Raw genomic sequence first — 19,223 nt, forward strand, 5'->3', positions numbered from 1 at the left:
TTTAAGGTCCAAGGATAAGCAATTGCAACACAGTCTCAATGAAAAATGTAGATAATACTTTGCAGCAGTTTGATATATAGCAGTAATATGCCAGATATAAGTGTATACCACTGTTGCCAACCTTTATCCTGTGTTGAACTCCTCATGGAGTAATCTGCTGGTAATCCACTATAATCCAAGATTTAATCTTGTTAATACCATTGATTCTATCAGTCTTATTAGAAAAGGTCTTGGTGTGTGCGTGTGTGCGTGCGTGCGGAACAAAAGGGAAACCAAAATCTATTACACTTTGCAGCATGATACAGGTGGAAAAATAGTGATGAATAATGCTGTGTGCTTCTGGGGATGATTTCAGAAAGATTCTGCTTTAGGATACTGACTCACATTAATCCTGATTTTTACAATATACTTTTAATAAAATCTGAAATCCACAGTGGTCAAAGTTATCAAGGTTTAAGAAGCATGATGACTGCAAGATGGGGTGAGTTGATGAAATGCTTAAACATATTAGAAATTAGCTTTTAACAGCCAAATATAGATACTTTTTCATTTTAATGATTTAATCTTTGCCTCAAGTTATAATCTCTCCTTGTGTCCTCACACACTTACACATACATGCACACTTACACAAATTATAATACGGAGTAGGTAATAAATTCAAGCCCACTCTGGAAATCCTCACAATACTCAGGCAGAGTTTGCAGGCATACATGTACACACAACATAAATATTATGAGGCAGTGATGGTATGAAAGTGTCCAAACACAGCACCATGTCTCAAATGTTAACTTTGTAATGAGCTAATCTTATCATAACGTGAATCAACTGAAGAAGTTTGACGAAAGTGCTAAGAGTATAACACCACAATCTCTCCAGATTTAAGAGAATCACCGCAAACGGAAACTCTGGAGGGAGAAATCCACCTCTCGCCAGTTCACCGGGATTCTTACCGGTGTTGAGTGTGCCCGTGACAAGTCTGAACAGGTACTGAGCAAATTTGAAGATCTCCCGCTTGCACCTTTTCCTGCAGCTCATCTTTGCTCCTGGGAGGGAAGGGGGCTTGGAAAGGTCAGAGCCAAAGGAGAACTCTGACTTCAGGGTAAAAAAAACAAAAAAAAAACAATCCAAGGCAGCCTTTTACTTTGACAAAGACCTGTGAAAGGGTAAGTGTCCTCTTGCCTCCTCCACTCCTGTAGTTGTCTCAGCAAGGCCCTTGTGTCTGCGTGTGGCAGGAGTGATGATCATGAGTGAGTGAAGAGCAATGAGGGGGGTGCTCTTCTTGCATGTGTGTGGCTGCGTCCAGGCTCCTCTTTTGCGCGGCTCCAGGGTAAGGCCGCCTGATGTGTGCTGGTTTTTCTTGTCAGGTCATTAATATTTGCTTACCAGCGGTTTACCTCCTGATCTCTGGGGAAGGGGTCTCAGTCTCTTTTTTTCTTCCTCCAACACTCCTTCTCTTCAGACTTTCCCTGCAACTCCTCTGAGCAAACCAGCTCCTACTCTTCTTCTGTGTTACTAGAGAATACTCTGTTGGCTTCACAATACAGAGGTTATCTAATGAGTCTCACTGTATCTGTCTCTCAGACACACAAACAAACACACACTCCCACACTTGATCTCGTAGTGTGCCTGCTGCTCGCTCTACTCAGCACCATCTGTGGATGTTTTACACTCACTGACGGTTGCCATGGAGGTGTGGCCTGATTGGCCGACAGGAGGAGAAGGAGGAGGAGGAGGAGGAGGAGAAGAAGAGGAGAGATAGAAAGCATACCAGGAGGAGGAGAGAAATAAAGGAGAATTAAGGGGAAAGTGTCCACCAATGAATCAGCAATGACAGTACATTACGGGCCTGACGCATCATGTTTAATTGAAGGTTAAAACAATAGTGACAGTAATGGACGGCGTTAATGGTACATCATAGGCTCTTGAGAGGGAAGTGGTTAAGGGGGTGACAAATACACTGTAGAAATAAAACATCTACAGAAAGAAGAATGGTAGAGAAAAAAGCTGTGGAGCTCAGGTTTATGTGATTTCCTATCACCAAACGTGAAGGTCAGTACTAATATTGAGTGACAAGCTACGCCCAACTATGATGACATTAGGACTAGCCAAGTGCATCATCTTCGCCACTAATTAGCCCACACTGTACCTCAATTGCACTAATCTATCAATGCCAAGCTCTCCCACCTGAAACGCCTGTCATCAACTCAAACCTTTAACTGGCTCCACTCGTATTACTGCAGTGAATCTGCTTAAGAAAGCACTGATTTGTTTTCATTTACTCATTATTACATGTCCATCTGGCTGACACAGGTATCAACAGGATATATTTTAGCTGTGAAACAGAGTGGACATTCCACAGGTCAGTTAACAGAAAGGCAGTTCTATTTTGGTGAATCCTGCTCTGTGTAGCCTTTGCAGACTCTGACCCCGGAGTCCTTGTCGCTATGCCAGTCCAGACAGGAATAAAAAAAATAAGGATTTCAGGGATTTAAACTATTGTGTGAAACTTCTGACTGGGTCAGAGCAGCAGAGAGAAATAGTACTGTAGCACTTAGGTGAATATTTTACAAGGTACCTGTGGGGCGTGGTGATATACAAACAAATGGCTGTTTGTTTGTATGCAGGATTTGTTCTTGTTGCACTTTGTACACAAATGTATATATTACTTTGTTTATGTTGTATTCTGTCTATATTTAGTCCTATAATTCAACTGTATTATTGTGTCTTAGATTCTTATTTTACTTTGCCTTGTGTCATTTTCTTTTTTAATAAATATTAAATGAGCATTGTTGGAGTGAGCCCAAGATCACAGATTTTTCATGCCAATGACTGCCTCTTTATTGTTGTGCACTTGACAATTTGAAACTTGTTCTACATTTGAGAAACATAAAAATATATTCTAAATATGTGATATAATCACGTTTAGATTATTATATATTATCATATTTTAGATTGTAATGTTTTAGTAATATAGGTTTTTGGTTTCCCTGCAATGCCAGTACTGACACTGGAGGATAACTTTACTTAACATGTTGATGTCACTCCTGCTGAAGTTCTTCTTCTTACAGCATTTTTTATGGAATCTCACCAATTCTTGCACACAGCACAACACCTGCCCTTTTTTTACTGCTTAGGGGGTGTTACCATATACTGAGAAGCAATTACGATGAAGTGGGATTCACCATTCAGCACACCAGGGTAAGAGCAGATTTGGGTGGTAAGAGAAGAATTCTCTTATTTTTCCTCTTAAGAGAAAATTGAGAGAAAGTTTAAGAGAACTTTAAGAGAATGTTGCTGCATGAGGCAAAATGACTTGTATTGCTCTTCTTGTTTGCTAAAGAAGAGTTGCTTTTTTTAATTGATCATTTACAAAAGCAGTCTTCTCAGTTCTAGCCACCGACCATTGATTCATCTAGCTGAAATAAAAACTGTCACTAGTGCGTATTTATCTTAGTTAGCTAGCTTTAGCTTAACTTCATGTTTTTTTGTTTTCATAAAAGGTCCTATGTTCCCCTATGTACCTAACACTATCCCCTAGCCGAGACTCTAACTGTAACCCATAACCCTAACAAAATGCTGAATTATATCAGCGAAGGTATAGGCTTATGCAACCAGGGAACATAGGGATGAACCCGTTGAAAACTCTGTGTCCAGCTGGCTCCTTTGGAAATGTTCCAGCCAAAAAGTTAGCATCAGCACCAATTGATGATGCATTGGAGAAAAAAAAGAGCAGCATTATTTTGTACTGCAGGTTACAGCTAGCCTTTGTCTTACATACTGTACAGTACGGTGTGATAAGGGGAAATGTATGATTTTGTTCTGACTACACTGATATATTGGGTCTAGTTATGGTTGCTAAGCTATGATTAGTCACTTGCATTTAAGGGGAGGGGCTTAAAAAGCTGACTCTATTCTAAGTGTAGACTTGCATTTGGTCCATATTTTGCAATTCCTGTTACATCATGCACATTACCATTCATTTTCCATTTCTATCCATTTGCAATGAAATAACAAACAAACAAACAAACTTGTCCCTGATTTCCATGCAGCTGCATTGGGGCAGCTACACTGAAGTATTTTCAGGTAAACAACTGTCCATGACAAACTGAGTTCAATTAGGTTTTCCACTTCATTTTTTCTGAGGTGAACAGATGGTCTGCTGCTCACATGAGTGATTGGCAAACAAACACTGACCAAAATAACATCTTTCAGGTTAACTTTGCTGCTGGCAAACACAGCATTTGACAACAAGTCATATTTTTTCCTACAAGCCTACACTCTCAAGGCCTCCCCACCCCCCTGTTGAGTGTGATATGTGGAACAAATCATCACATTCCAAGTCCATATACAGTCAGGAAAGTCTCTCAACATGAATCCTGTTTACCTTAATGAGTACGGTCAAGGCCTAACAAAAGGTGATATGGAGGCTGGGGTCAACACAAACAGAAATGTTAAAATCTTGAGGGATAGGTGGGTTTTTACTATCAGAAGGTTTGTGTGAAGACACAATTTTCCAACCCCAGCATTTATGACTCTATGAATCTACTTCACATAGTTACTTACAGTATTAATACATTTTGTGGTTGACATTGGTCTGTGATGGCAAGGGGCAACGGATCACTCATCAGGATAAGGAAATCAGCTTGTCAGTCTACTGCCAACTCTGCTTACCTGAATGTAAACAACAGAGTATACATTGAAGAAAAGGTGAAGGAGATGGGCACCACCTATGATCCCAACTATGTAAACAAGCAAAACCATCTCCATCTCTACATCAGAGTGGGCTCCAAGGCAAGCATGGAGGAATTAAACACCAGCTGTGATTCATGGATCTTCTCTGCCGGGCATTCTGATGGCTGCTGGATGGTGAGCTGGACAGCCTCTGTGCCCACATCGTTTCCAGCATGAGGTTGGGAGCTGTGGTGTCTTTTCGCAGAGACTTGGCTGGATCCTGGAGTGCCTTACAACACAATTCAACCAGGTCCCTCTTTTTCTATGTGCCAATTTGACAGCCATATTCTCGATTATGATGAACAATGCACAAATCTGAAGGAACTGATGGTATACGGATTCATTGGAACTGTACCTTGTACAATTGTATGTGACAAATAAGACGGATTGATTGAAGTTATTGTAGCCTTAATGCAGAATGATTTTGCGCGACACTCCTTGAACCTACCAGAAGAGTCAACGTGGTGAGGTGTGGACCGATATCCCCTCCTTTCCTGCAGAAAGGAAACTAAAAACAAAGTAGTGCACCTATTGTTGATGGTAACAATATCGAGTTGGCCTGACAACATCTTTGAAGCCTACCCCGTCATATAAAATATAAGTGCCAAAGAAACTTTTCTTTCTTTCCAGACGTTGATGGAACATAAGCTTTTTTATGTTGCACCCTGCAGTAAGGAGAGACGTGAAATAGGCTTCAATCAAGGAGAAGTTGACAGATATATTGATCCATCTAGAAAACAGTAACTGCAGGCGCCCGGGGGTGAGCACCACCATCACCACCAAGAGCTTTTCCCCTCCTCCAGGGTGAAAGCAGCTTGATCGGCTATAAAACTGTTGAAAGGAGCTCGTAATAAAACATGGGGGAAGAATTTACTATCATAGATTTACTCTGCAATATTTATGCATGTTAAACAGCAGCAAATTGTCTTCCATAAATAAACAAACTACAAGACGTAAATCAGAAATTTACATAGATGTTAGCGCTACAGTGACACAGAGCACATCTGGAGAGACTGAAATGAAAATTTATGAAACATCTCCATCGGTAGGCCAGAAACTGGGAGCTTTGGGTAAAGTGGGCACTAAATCGAACATCAAGAGCTTAGCCACAATCTGTAAAGTACCCGTCTGCTGTGGAGTGTGCTTCACTGTGCTGGATAAGTGCTCCACCTACTTACCTTACCCTGCTTGATAACATCTAGAAAAAGGTTCTGAAAGTTGTTGGAATGGAGCAGGACACAGTCATCCACAAACCTTGCTCATACACATCAGTTTCATACGATATGTATCAAAGGATACTTATAAATGATTGAACTATTAATGTTTTATTGTGCCCAATGAAAGGTTTTGCACCTAAATGACTAGGCATGCTAATAGCTTGTGCAGGTATAGAGTGGATAAAAGGCATTCAAATGTTTATTTCAGGTATATTGATTCTACTTTCTGTTTAATATTTATTTGTTTTCTATCAGACAACACTTCTGTTACTTGCTCCATGAGAGGTTGAGACATGAAAAATTAATGGAGACAATAAAGCTGTTATTTCCATCAAATGCATGACACAAGAAAACTCATTAATAGCGCAACTACACAAGCTTGCCTTGTTAAACCTTGCAGGCATATTATCTGCAGGCTCATTAGACAAGCACTGAGTGTAACGTCCTCCAGTATCTAAACATATCACTGCATGCACACAGATGAGCAATATCTGCAGTATTCATACCAGCAATGAGCTTGGCTTGAGTTTTGGTAAAGAAGGCAAATACACAAGCAATCGGTACTGCTTCTCCAAACTGGCAGTGTGCTGACCGCTATCTACTGTATGTGAAACACTGACTTTGGATAAGCACCTTATACAACCCCACTTCAAAAAGCAAAACTATCCCTTTAATATGCTGCAGCTACAAACTTAACTGATTTTTAATACTGTTTTACCTGCTGTTTACTACATTGATTGATCAATTAATTGTTTGGTTAATGAAATGTCAAAATACAATAATAATAACTATACTATAAATTCTATAACATGCTTGGCATTTCGATTTGGTTGACATTTAACCTTCTGTCGATTAAGTAACAAAACACTGATTAGTTCCAGTGCTAATTTTAATACTTAAAATGGCAAACTTCCACCTTCATCATATAGGTGCCTGCAATCTAGAGGAAAAACAGTTGAGTTTGCATTCATAGTAAATGCAAACCTGTCATGATCACAAAAGCCATTGTGCAAATGAGCATTGATCCAACAACCAAGCACCTCCATTTCCTTATAGAAAAATACTGGACATTCTACTGAGTACATAAAAGCTGGGAGGAGACTACAACTGCAGTATCAGTTTTGTTTACTGTTTTATGTAGGAATAAATCCTCAGAGGCTGCCTTCATAAACATTCCTATTGCACTTGCAGTAGCTAACAACAGTAAGGGGATAAACAACTATAAACTGTAGATATACTGTAGACTAAGGGTGATGCATTCATTTCAGATAGAAGAGTTAAGTCTGGGCTCTCGGCCCAGAATTGCTTACTGAATACACATTTCATGAGCCTCAAAGATGGTAAGGGGGTAATATGATGAGTCATCGCCAAAAATGCACAATGACAGTTAACAGGGACATTCTAACAGGAGAGAGGTAGCCAGTCATAGAAGAACATAATAAATAAATAAGTAGAAATCTCAGAAAATGGACAGAATGTGCTTTCACAGTGATCTGTGAGACAGTAAAAAACTTGATCATCTGCACCGTAAATTAAACACGTTTTTCAGCACCTGAACTGGAATGACTGTAATACTTTATCAACATTAAGGACAGCTTTTTCTAAATCCTCTAAAAGGAAAGAGCAAGTGAGCTGTGGGATTTCACATTTATAGTGGCTCACATTTTCTGTCAGGGGGAACCCAATAAAATCAGTGGATGGGTGCAATGCAGTTCTCTTTTCCCCACATGAACTTTATGGCTTTGCTCAAAGGCAAGATATGGCTGCCAAAGTCTAAAAAAAGCTGAATTGTTGTAAAAAATAAGTTATCTAAAGAATTTTTCAGGGTTTCTTAATGTCAGTGGGCCAAAATATAAAAGTAAAGGTTCTCTAGACTAAGTAAACATTGGGTCTGGATTGTGCAACCAAAAAGGAACAAAGTGAAGAGCCCTCAGGAGATACAGGACACTCTAAAGCTATCAAGCCAAACGGCTGCTATGGCAACCTTTATGAAGCGATAAAGCACACAGATGCTGTCATTAGGAGAGAGTTTGATCAATTTTGCGTAGCTGTCATTAAGAAAAAGGTTAGCCGATTTGTTAAGAGCATATTAGGAAGACAAGACAACAACAACAACAATGTCTGAGGGGATATTTGACCCTAGTGATGATAAAGTGCTCTATAAAACACAAGATTAATGCTGCATCTTACTTAGCAGATCAAGTTAGCTTTCTGGGAATTAAGGTGAAGGCTGGACTCGCATCAAAGCAAAGTAGGATTTTCGTTTGAGCTGGGCTTCAAACAATACCAACACCCAATCAATGAACAGTGATAGGTAATGATTGTTTCTTCTTGCTGACCAAGACTAACTCAGCAGAAGGACAACAGCTTGCGCTTTGCCCCTAAAGATTGTTTAAATTAATAATAAATGATCTGATAAAATGTCATGTTAAAAAAGTTTTTCCAAAAACGTACATTATCATTTCCTTAAGCCCAAGGAGACATTTCCAAATTGCTTGTTTGTCCGATCAAAAGCCTAAATCCCAAGAGACTTTGTCATGTCTTATGAGACATGACAAAGAAAAGCAGCATATCCCCACATTAAAGAATCTGGTACCACCAGATAGTTGTCAGTTGTGTTTTGAAAATAAAGTAGTTGATCAACTTTCTTGCCATCTCTCATTTTCAGGTTCATACTTGTATTTTGGGTTTCTACGGGAACATGTTTACATGTTTAAAAAAAGACACTCATAATGTTTGCCTGAACATACCCCTTTTCACCCTCTGTCTGAATCGCTCGGTTGCAGCTGCCTCTTTAAGCCCAGTCTCCTCCGATTGGTCAGCGTTTCCGGGTGCACTGTCATTGATGCCGGAGACTGTAATAGCACTGTAGCAGCACTGTCTATCTATATATCAGCATCAGCAGATGCCGCATATCAACCCATTACCAATGTTTGATAAGCTGTTTTCCTCAGTGTGGAAATCACTGTTGAGGATCAGTGGTCAACAGCAAAGAAAAAAAGAATAATGGAATCAAAGTAAGAGAAAAAAATTATCACACTTTAAGCCATTTTTGTCTTGCTAACAAATACTATGAATGAATATTAAACTACTCAAACTGTTATTAAACTGTTACATATTGAGAAATTCAGATTTGGCGTCAGAACAGTATCAATCATAGATGGAGGCATATTTAGACTCTTCAATGTACCACACATCACCTTAAAAAAACCCAATGAAATGAGTCCTGAACAAAGTGATAATAGAGACCATCAGCGTTCTTATCAAATCCATTTTGAGCAAAGTTAAACAATTCAGTGCTTCTCTGAATTATAACATTAGCCATAGCTGTGACAATGCAGGGCGCCACTGCAGATAAGAGCCGGGTCAATATCTGAAGACAGTAATGAATTGCTTATGACATCAGTGTACTAATGTTAGCATAACTGCTCCCTTAGGGCGCTGCTGAAAAACGTATAGGATGCCTCCTCACATTTAAATCCATTTTTTGTGCACTTCACACACCACTCAGATAGTGTGTTTGAATATTCTGCGTTGCAACATAAAAATGGATCATCATACTGAACATATGGCAGGTTTGAAATTGCTCTCTGTCTAAACGCTTATCGGGATGCCCACTGCAGTCAATCTTCATTGGCATTCATAACCATTCTTTTGAATGTGGCGTTTTGTGAAGGTCATTATGGAAAACTGATATAATCCCCTTCATTATAAATCTGCTGATGGGAAATTTATAACAGCACAAACCTGAAATGCAATCTCACTTTCCTCCCGGTAAGAGCACAAACTGTATATCTCTGTCATTACTCCTTGGATGCACAAGCGATGTTTTATCTACACTCCAATATCTTGCTGGGTCTATTTGGGGAGATCAAGGCTCTCGAACAAGACACTGATAAGGCTGACTCACTTTGTATGCCCATTCATATACAGCTGCGTAAGGGCCTGAAATGGGAAACTCTTATTCTGTTAAAGGCTGAAGTTTCTTAGAAAATGAGCTTGGCCAAGCTCCACTTAAAGATGAATGCTTTATTTCTTCCTGCTTGCATTTAAATTACAGGTTAAATGGTTAAATTGACATCCAGCTCTCTTTCAAGGAGCATTAGGTCTTGTATTAATGCCTGCTGACAAAATCTGTCTCCACAATGCTCAATACTAATGTATTGTTGGGATCTGATATTTTTTGCTACGCACAGTATGATTTCAGTCAGTGTAGCCAGTATCTAATACCAAAAAAGCCATATCAAAAAAGGTTGTGTGCCGAATTTCAACAGACGCATATTTGTTAAAGTCTTTAGATGTCTGAACTGATCTCTGATAGGTTCTAAAGTTTGCAATGGCATTGCAGCAACATTCACCAGTGATATAAGTATAAGACTTGTGATCACATGTGTAAATCGACTAGGCTTAGGCGATATGACAGGATTTTTGTAACACAATATTGCTTGGCCAAGATAATGGTCCTCACATGTCCACAATAACAGAACGATATTCAATCATGCAACACCTGTTGTGAATGTTGTGCTATTTAGTCACCATCTTCATGTTTCCCCAATATTCAGTCTACAGTGGCACACAGCCATGACTCCATGAACGAGGCGGTCTGTGGTTAATGTAGGCATCTGTAATACCTGCAGGACAGTCGAGTGACTCATATCAACTGCTATAGTCAGCTGAACAGGTAAAATGAAGATAATGGTGGATAAGTATGATACCAGCTGGCTTGTTACTAACACACTAACAGAGCTAGACCTGAGAATGTTCTGTTAAAAAAGATCAGTAATGCTATTTTGCCCTTGCTGTTCTCCATGAAGTTTGCTGAACATTATGTACTTTAATGTAACGCCACAGTTACGCCAGTTACTTTTCACTGTGCTTTCGTGCTTCCGCGATGGTCTTATTAACATAAATTTACAAACCCACCTAACTTATAGGTTGTGGACAAAATGTATGCCTGTGTTATCCTCCCAACTCAATAATAGACCAAATCAGAGCTGGAAGTCTAACTTCATACCATCATTAAAAAATGTGTGTAATATAGAAGGGAAAATGCTGGATTTTGACCAACTGTACCTTCACTTTGAACAGAGAAAAAGGCTGATGAGTCTCAAGCAACTCTTCATCTCTGGCTATGAACCAGAGACAGCTCTGCCTACATCTGTTAGTGGAGCAGGTGACCTTCTGTGTAATTGGTGGTCTTTATCAAACAGAGAAGCATGCTGTCTATCTTATGATGTGAGGGCAAAAAAGTTAATGCAACTGGCCCCCGTAGCTTGTTAATGCATGCAGGTGACCTGATTCAGAACATCACTGATCGGTGATGCTAATGCTTGAAAGTTTTATGCAATGGAGAGCAGCATTTAGTATTAGTGATGAACAGATGATGTCTTAATAGCACATGTGTTAAAGCACTAAAAAGGTTCACAACTGTCACTTTTGCCGTTTCCTTGTACAGAAACAGCACTGTTGGACGGGCCACTACACTGTCACATACACAGGGTACATAATTCAAGCACTTTCTGTGTGCATATAAATTCAAATGGGAAAGTCATTAGTAAGCTAACCAAGGAACAAAGCACGCAAGTTTATCTGTGATTTGGTTCTTCCTACTGGTCCTGTTTAACTGATATAACAATATTGTTTTTTTTCTCATTTTCATTGTCTCTGTTCTCTCAGCAAGAAAGAAGCTGCAAAAGTGTTTAAATGAGCAGTACATTGGAAGGATAGGGACTGGATGGGTACTGGATCAGAAAACCATGAGGCCGCCATTAAAGATAAACAGAAAACCTCAGATAACTATAGCAAGACTCGTCCTAAGATTGTAAAGGCAACTATTGCCAACTCCTAATGTTAAATACAATATGTTGCGTATATTGTATTGTATGTTGCTGAGTACATTTCTGACATTGAACGGTGCTAAGAGAAAGATAAAAGGAAAGAAGGAGGAAATAATATATATGAGTGATGAACAAATCATGTGATGAACAAATCATGTCCAGGGATAGTAATGAACTCCTCCTCATAGCTCAGTTTGAATGAGTGAGGGGTCTGCGTTCATTTTCACTGAGAGCAAAAACGATAATGATAAAACAATAATGATCTGGAAAGCGTCAGTCCCCCATATTTACAGTCCCTCGGGCCAGCCAGGTCTTTAAATATAATGGCACACTAACATCATATATATCAATATATCTCAGCCTATATTCTGTGAAGTGACTGAGTAGGAAAAAGGGTGCTGCTTCTATTTGAAATAGAGTAGGTCCAGTATTGAACGTTAAAGTAACGTCAGTCTTTTTATTTGCTCATTTCTCTGAGCAAGACCATTTCTGTCACAAGGACATATTGCCTGAGTGTTCTGTCCAGTATATCAATTTCCAAGTGACAAATAGGACATATTACTAAGAACAGTCTTCTTAAAGTCATCTGGGAATTCATTTTTAAAGCTGCTGCTATGCTCTCATATTGTAAAATAATATTTTAGTGAACAAAGCATAATTTTCTAGGGTATGCAGATCAGTCAATCTACAAAGCTTCACCAAACACATATTCCTCAAAGAAAAACAAATGCTCTGTGCATTTCACTTTGGTTGATTTTCAAATAATTGCGCAAATCTTGTTGTATATGGAAAGCACAGGGGAGCTGGTTATGTAAATCTTTTTTGAATAGGAGCCAGTCGGCCTTTCCTCAGTTTCTCAGGAGCACTGAGTGTGAGGCTAAGCAGGGGGTAGAGTCCTTGTTAACTTGCTGATGAACGGCAGTAAAGACCAGCGTGCGTGCACAGAACTGATGTCATCTCGCACACACCCAGGAAATTTTGTCTATTTATTTGACTTTCTCCCCCTGGTAGAGTCCTTAAAAAATGATTTTCCCACAAAACACTGAACCAAAGAATAGACTGGGCATTTGGTTGGACTGTGTACATTAATCTTACACACTAAATCATTTATAAGAGCCAGTGTGATGGGGCAAATTCACCAAGGCCACCTTTAGTAGGCTCACTAATAATGTGGCTGAGGTAGCCCTGAGCTTTGATGGAGGGGAGTAAAAGTATGAGGCGGGAGATCACACATACACTGCTGTGTAGCTGCTTCGTATTTCATGATTTAGAACCCACAAAGGTCCACTAACTGCCATTGTTATGGACCATGCAGAGACTGTATCAACTGACAGAGCACTTATCAAATGATTGAAGGCAGTATGACAGCAGAACATAAATCCAGGACTCAACAAGCCTGAAACCTATCCGACAGAACACGTCATGGTCGTCAACAGTTTCAGTATATGATGTTATCTGAATTCAACATTTTAGACTAACCGTACATTCACACCAAAAGCGATGGAGGCGATGAAAGCGCCAAGCTGCCATTCAAAAACAATGTAAATGACGCGATGACACGCGATGACACGCGATGTCGCATCGGGCGACGCGTTCTGAGTGATATTTAATCGCCTCCATCGCTTTTGGTGTGAATGCACGGTAAGGCCTTGCCGTGTTTGACTGCCAGCCCAAATCCATTTTTTTTGGCATATTTAGAGTATTTCTACAAAGTCTAAATAGCAAAAAACAATCAAAAAATGAAATCAGTAGAAAGCTCACCTAAATTCATTTGGATTCAAGGGTAACTGTACGAAATTGCATAGCAATCCATCCAGAAGTTGTCAAGTCATTTCACTAAAAAGCCAAACTCATGGTGGCACTAGAGGAAATGTCAGGGGATCACCAAAGCAGGTAAGGTTCATCCTCTGGGGACAGTAAATGTCTTTAAGTTTTATGACAACCCATCCCATAGCTAAGCTTTTCAGTCTGGATAAAGGTAGTCGACCGACTGACCATCACATAGAGCAACTTTATAAATGTGAATACTACTAAATATTTGATAAATGCATCAAAGGTAGTTTTATTTAAATTCTACATAAAACATAAATGTACTCACACGAAAAAAATCCTACATACAAATGCTTGGGATCAAAGAGAAAGAGCTAATTGTTTGGTACATTCCCTACAGTTATCTCATGAGACTTATTTCATTGGAGATCCTTCTAATAGGGCAGAAGGTACCTTAAGGGGATGATTAGGGTTCTTTTTATAATCTCAGGACTGTTTAAATCATTCTCATTACTGAACACAAGTGTTAATGAATCTTAATGATTTCATTTGCAATGTATGTACTCAGTTGATGTAAATATTCAGACTTCCTTGACAGTGACTCACAGCCAATGTTTAACTCAAAATGGCATGTGCGGTAGAAATATGTTTCTGGTGTGCTTCATTTTATTACAGTAATCAAACAGGAGGCCCGTGATGTACAGTGGGTGCAGCATGAAAAAACTCGCTCAATATTCTAATGACAGAAGGTATTACATCACAAGTACAGTCATTCAGAGTCTCCAGGGAACAATTCGGATTTGGCGTAGGGTCGCCTATATTATTAACCAGCCCAGGGCAAAAACACACTGAGCAAATCAAAGTCCCTTCCTCCCAGTGTGGGAGAATAACCTTACTCGAAAACACAAGCTGGGACTTTTCTTCCCGAAAAAGTGCTTTACAGGTAGCAGCGCTGATTTCTTCTTTGTTTTGAAGATGTGAAAAATATTCAATGGCATTGCCAGCTTATCAAAGTGACATTATGTAAATGTATGAACTATAAGGTGTTCTTGTACTGTACATTTTGTTCTACTGGTACAATGACAATAAAGACAATTCAATTCAATTGGAATTTAAAGCTAAAGGTTATACAGTGGAATAAAGACTTGAGGCGAGGCAGGGAGAAAATCTACTGCAGTTAAAATAATACATGGTCACCCTATCAACAACCTTATAATTCACTTCAGCTTCTCTTGAACTTCTGTACACTGAAGAAGGCACTACACTATTCTCTATTGCAAAAAGCTATTTCGTGAATGACTGCCTTGAAGATGAGAAAAATAAAACAACTTTGTCGCTGCCATGGGAATAGGCAAATTACACTCACCACCATGCAGTACAAATAATCATTACCACTGTAATTATAAGAAGGCCATCAAGTTTGAAATTCATCAGTAGAAGTGGATTGCCAGTAAGCACTTCTATAAGTATGAGGAAATGCATCACAAGGGCATTATGTGGTGGGCTAATGTCCTCTGTTGTACAAAAAGTGCCAATCCCTCAACTAGTGTTTCAGGAAAAAAAGTATGTTTCTTTGTAAACAAGAACTGTTTGCCTTAGTTTGAACATTTTGCACCAGTCCAGGCCTGTACACTACAGTCTGAATGTAATGAACTAGCACTATTACTCCAAAATAGGTGCTGTTACTTAAGCCGTTCCATAATGTCAAACAAACACACAGCAAGAACTCATGCAGACAATTTATTCTGGCGAGTGACTCTGTTAGTGTTAAGAGGGAGTTAACTGTCATAACAGAGCATATATTGTGCCATGCTAAAAAGCTCTGCAGGCCAGCTGAGAGCCTTCCCTTTTCCATGACCTCATTTTGTTTGGTTTCTTGCAGGAGGCCTGGTGTGGTTTGTTGACCCAATTCCTGCAGAGTGCACATCTGCCGACAGACCAACACGCACAATCTACAGTTACTTAGGAAGGATAGCTCTAGCCTTGTCCACTGGGAGCACCGACACTCTTGGTTCGTCCCTCAAGTGAGAACAAATAGGACCCGTGTCATTTTGTGGAGAAGCAAATATAGAGGTTGCCCTTAATGTGTAGCTCCAAGGGTGAGAAACACCCAACCTTGTTTCTTTGTGAAAGTGAGAAAAACCCAGAAGTGCCATTTTTAAAAAATGTGTAATTAGGTTAATTCTACCAGGGAAACAATAAGACACAAATTTCCAGTAGTAGAGTCACTATGACATAAAGATAATAAAGTGAGCTTTCTCCAAGGTTGATCAAGGAGAGAGGCACTGGCTGGTGAAACGGATCAAATGCATATCAGTCTGACTAAAAAACACTGGAACACTGGAACTGTATTTCCAATATAGGGCTCAGCATTGTTTGGAAGTAGCATTGCTAATATTATATAGCAAATATGCAATGTAATTTTTGTACTAGCACCAAAAAAAAGTAATGTTGGTCAGTTTGCCACTTTGGTCCACACAGGTCCTGACTCTTATGCCACTAGCAGGTAAAACATTCCCACTGAACTATCACAACAGCTTTTTGTCAGAAGAAAAATGTTATACTGAACAAATTTTACTGACAATGAATCTTAATGGCTTTGGTGATCCCTGGACTTTTCCTCTCATGCTACCATGACGTTCCTATCATGGTGGTTTTAAATAACATATCAAAAACTGCTTTAACGAAAAGGTAATGTGTTTTTGGCAAAGCAGACGCTTCACACACCTGCCAGCAAATGTCAGCTTCTGTTCCTGAGTTATGGTATTGAATAACGGACAGAAACATCACTATGACGTCACAGTGAAGTTGACCTTCAGGATATCACTCACTCATCACTTCATCACTCATCATCATTTCATCCTGTTAGATAATGGTGTCAAATGTTACTAACTCCCGGTACAACACGTGTCTGATTCTCACCTTGTTGTGCTGTGCCTTCATGTATGTGATACTAACTATATAACCAACTTTAACCAACTTAAATATGGATTTTCATCTTCTATTTGTTCTTGTTATAAATGTTTCAGTGAACATTAGCATAAGGGGTATTGTCATGGTTTGGTCACTGCCTTAGTTTATCAGTCCAGCTGCAGGAGACTTCCGTCTGTTCAAGAGATTTCTGCTTGTGTCTCAGAGGAGCAGGTTTTCTTTCTGTTGTTGTCATAATAAAGCTGTAAAATACAACTTTTCTCTGGCATTTTGGACAGAGTTTCCACCTTCAGCCATCTGTCTCCATTTTCTGTATGTGCACGGTCCCTAACTTTTCCTTCCGCCGTTTCTCCAGCTAATTACTCTTCCCTTTCTCTCTCTACTTTTCTTTAGTCTCAAATGTCTCTCTCCCCGTCTTCCATTCTTCAACTTCCACTATGTATCTGCTCACAGATGTCTTGGCTGTCACGGTCTGCATTGCTGGGGTTGCTTCTAATTTCAAAGCATGAAACCTTGCTCACTAGTGTCACAGGCTCAACTACTGAGAATTCAAATGGCAATAGCATGAAAACCCCTGGGAAAGCAGGACTCTCTCAAAGCCTCCCACAATGTGATTTGTATTAAACTTCTATTTCAAATTCAAACAACTTGGGCTTTACTCTTTACCCCAGAGATGTAACTTCATAATGGATTATTTTTACAACGGAATGATTAGTGCTCATTTAAAATTGTGATCTCAATTAGCAAAGCAGTGAAAGTCAAATATCTTCATGCAATATAACTGCTTTTTATCTCAACATGAAGAATGTGAAGCACATCACAACTGTGATAAATCAGACAGTTAATTCAGAAGTGTTTTAATTTATTTTTTTTACGTACTTTTCATTTAAGCACCTTCAAACTTCCCAAATGAGTTCCCTTTCCTTTCTGAAACATTGTGGTTAAATGCCAGTTAAACAGCATGCCGATCACATTTACGGTGAAACTATCCAAGCTGCTGCAAAATTAAAATCTACATCACAAAATGGTATGTAAATGACAACATCTTCCTAATGTGCACTCCAGAGACAAAATCTAAGCAACCTGTCATTTGGGACCAATCTGCAGACACAAGCACTGTTGGATGGCAATTTCACTGGGATGCTCCCATTAGGACTTCAATCTTATTTCTGTTTCTTCCCACAGTGACAGGTTGATGCAGCCACCTGGGACAGTGCCCACACCTTGCGCCATACTTGTCACTAACATGTGACGGGTTTGTCATGGCAAAATGCTGCATTTGAGTTGAAGTGATAATAGATGGTGATGGGGATGTCTGCAGTATTGCCGATTAAAAATGCTGCATTATAATATTGCTTTCCTTAAATTTCAAGATGAGGAAAGTTTAAATTGATGTTGCTTGCTACTGCTGCTTATGGCACAGTTGTTTGATTCATACCAAACAGTTGTTCCTGCTGCAGGGAATGTAAAATATGTTCTATGCGTGTGAGTTTTTTTTGTTTTTTCAGCAAAGATCAATAGAACTGGTAAGAAGCTAAAAATATCATGAACAGGGTATACACTAGACATGTATTGTGGTATTTTGATTAAGCAAATGAGCATTATTGTACAAATGCTACAGGTAACTTTAAAATGACTACTCGTTAATAATTACACACGGCAGATGCTCGCCCTTGTTCAACTTACATCACATCTTATCAGATGCTATCTCAGGGGGGATATGATTGAATTTGCAAGGTCTTTGAGGCCTTGAAATGAACCTCAGCCTGCTGCTTGGATGCTGCCTGACAAACAGACAGAGGAGATAAATTAGACTGTTACAGGGACAGGTGTGTTAAAGCCGAGTGACACAGACACAAGAAAGTCATTTCTGCCCCGCAGCAGCCAAAGGCTTACGAGGTTTCACTGTACCGGGTATCAATCAGGAGGGGCTATTTATAGAGGGCCCAGGCCGCTACTACAATACAAACACTTTACTGAAGTAGGTTACCGGCAAACCCCTGTATTACCAGCAGACAAGAGGACAAAGGAGGACGTGTGACGAAAAGAAAGTAGCCAGATGTAGGATAATTTATGCACAAGTGCTTGATGATTAATGAAATTTGAAACTTCACACCAACTTTTCAAAAACTAAGGAGCCTTTATAGCTCCAAGGTGGATTTCCTGCTCTGTTTAACAGAGAACAAAGTCACCTACTGGAACATACTTTGCTTTTTTACATCAGATTTTCTTCTTCAACTAACTTCTATTTCCTTCATAATATAATCTCTTTCATTCTTTCATTCATCTTTAACCGCTTGTCCCTGTCGGGGTTACAGGGGGCTGGAGCCGATCCCAGCTGACATCGGGCGTGAGGCGGGGTACACCCTGGACAGGACGTCAGTTTATCGCAGGGCACATAGAGACAAACAGAGACAGACAACCATTTGCACTCACATTTACACCTACGGGCAATTTAGAGTCATCAATGAACCTGACACATGCATGTCTTTGGACTGTGGGCCAGAGAACCCGGAGAGAACCCGGGCAGACGCGGGGAGAACATGCAAACTCCACACAGAAGGGGTGAACCAGGATTTGAACCAGGAACCTCTTGCTGTGAGGAGACAGTGCTAACCACATCACCGTGTCACCTTATAATATAATCTGTCTTTTTTTAAATGAATGCTTGTGTCTATCAAAATAAATAGAGAATATTACAAAGAAAATAGACTAGACGCTAAAATATCACTGCAGA

At 39.6% G+C, this 19,223-nt stretch overlaps 1 protein-coding gene across 3 annotated transcripts in view; it reads right to left on the reverse strand.

Annotated features, from left to right (window-relative positions):
• Positions 1–19,223, reverse strand: part of kcnip4a (potassium voltage-gated channel interacting protein 4a) — a gene marked incomplete at its 5' end in the record, with an annotated part of 134,632 nt that overhangs the window by 92,673 nt on the left and 22,736 nt on the right. The window contains one exon of one of the 3 annotated variants that reach the window (XM_083937508.1): positions 951–1,175. The exons of the other annotated variants lie outside the window; for them this stretch is intronic. Coding sequence (XP_083793634.1) covers positions 951–1,035 — 85 coding nt within the window. Of the gene's footprint in view, positions 1–950; positions 1,176–19,223 lie in introns of those variants that run through there. 3 annotated transcript variants of the gene reach the window in all.

This window comes from Echiichthys vipera (genome assembly GCF_963691815.1).
Source record: "Echiichthys vipera genome assembly, chromosome: 22".
Lineage (NCBI taxonomy): Eukaryota > Metazoa > Chordata > Actinopteri > Perciformes > Trachinidae > Echiichthys > Echiichthys vipera.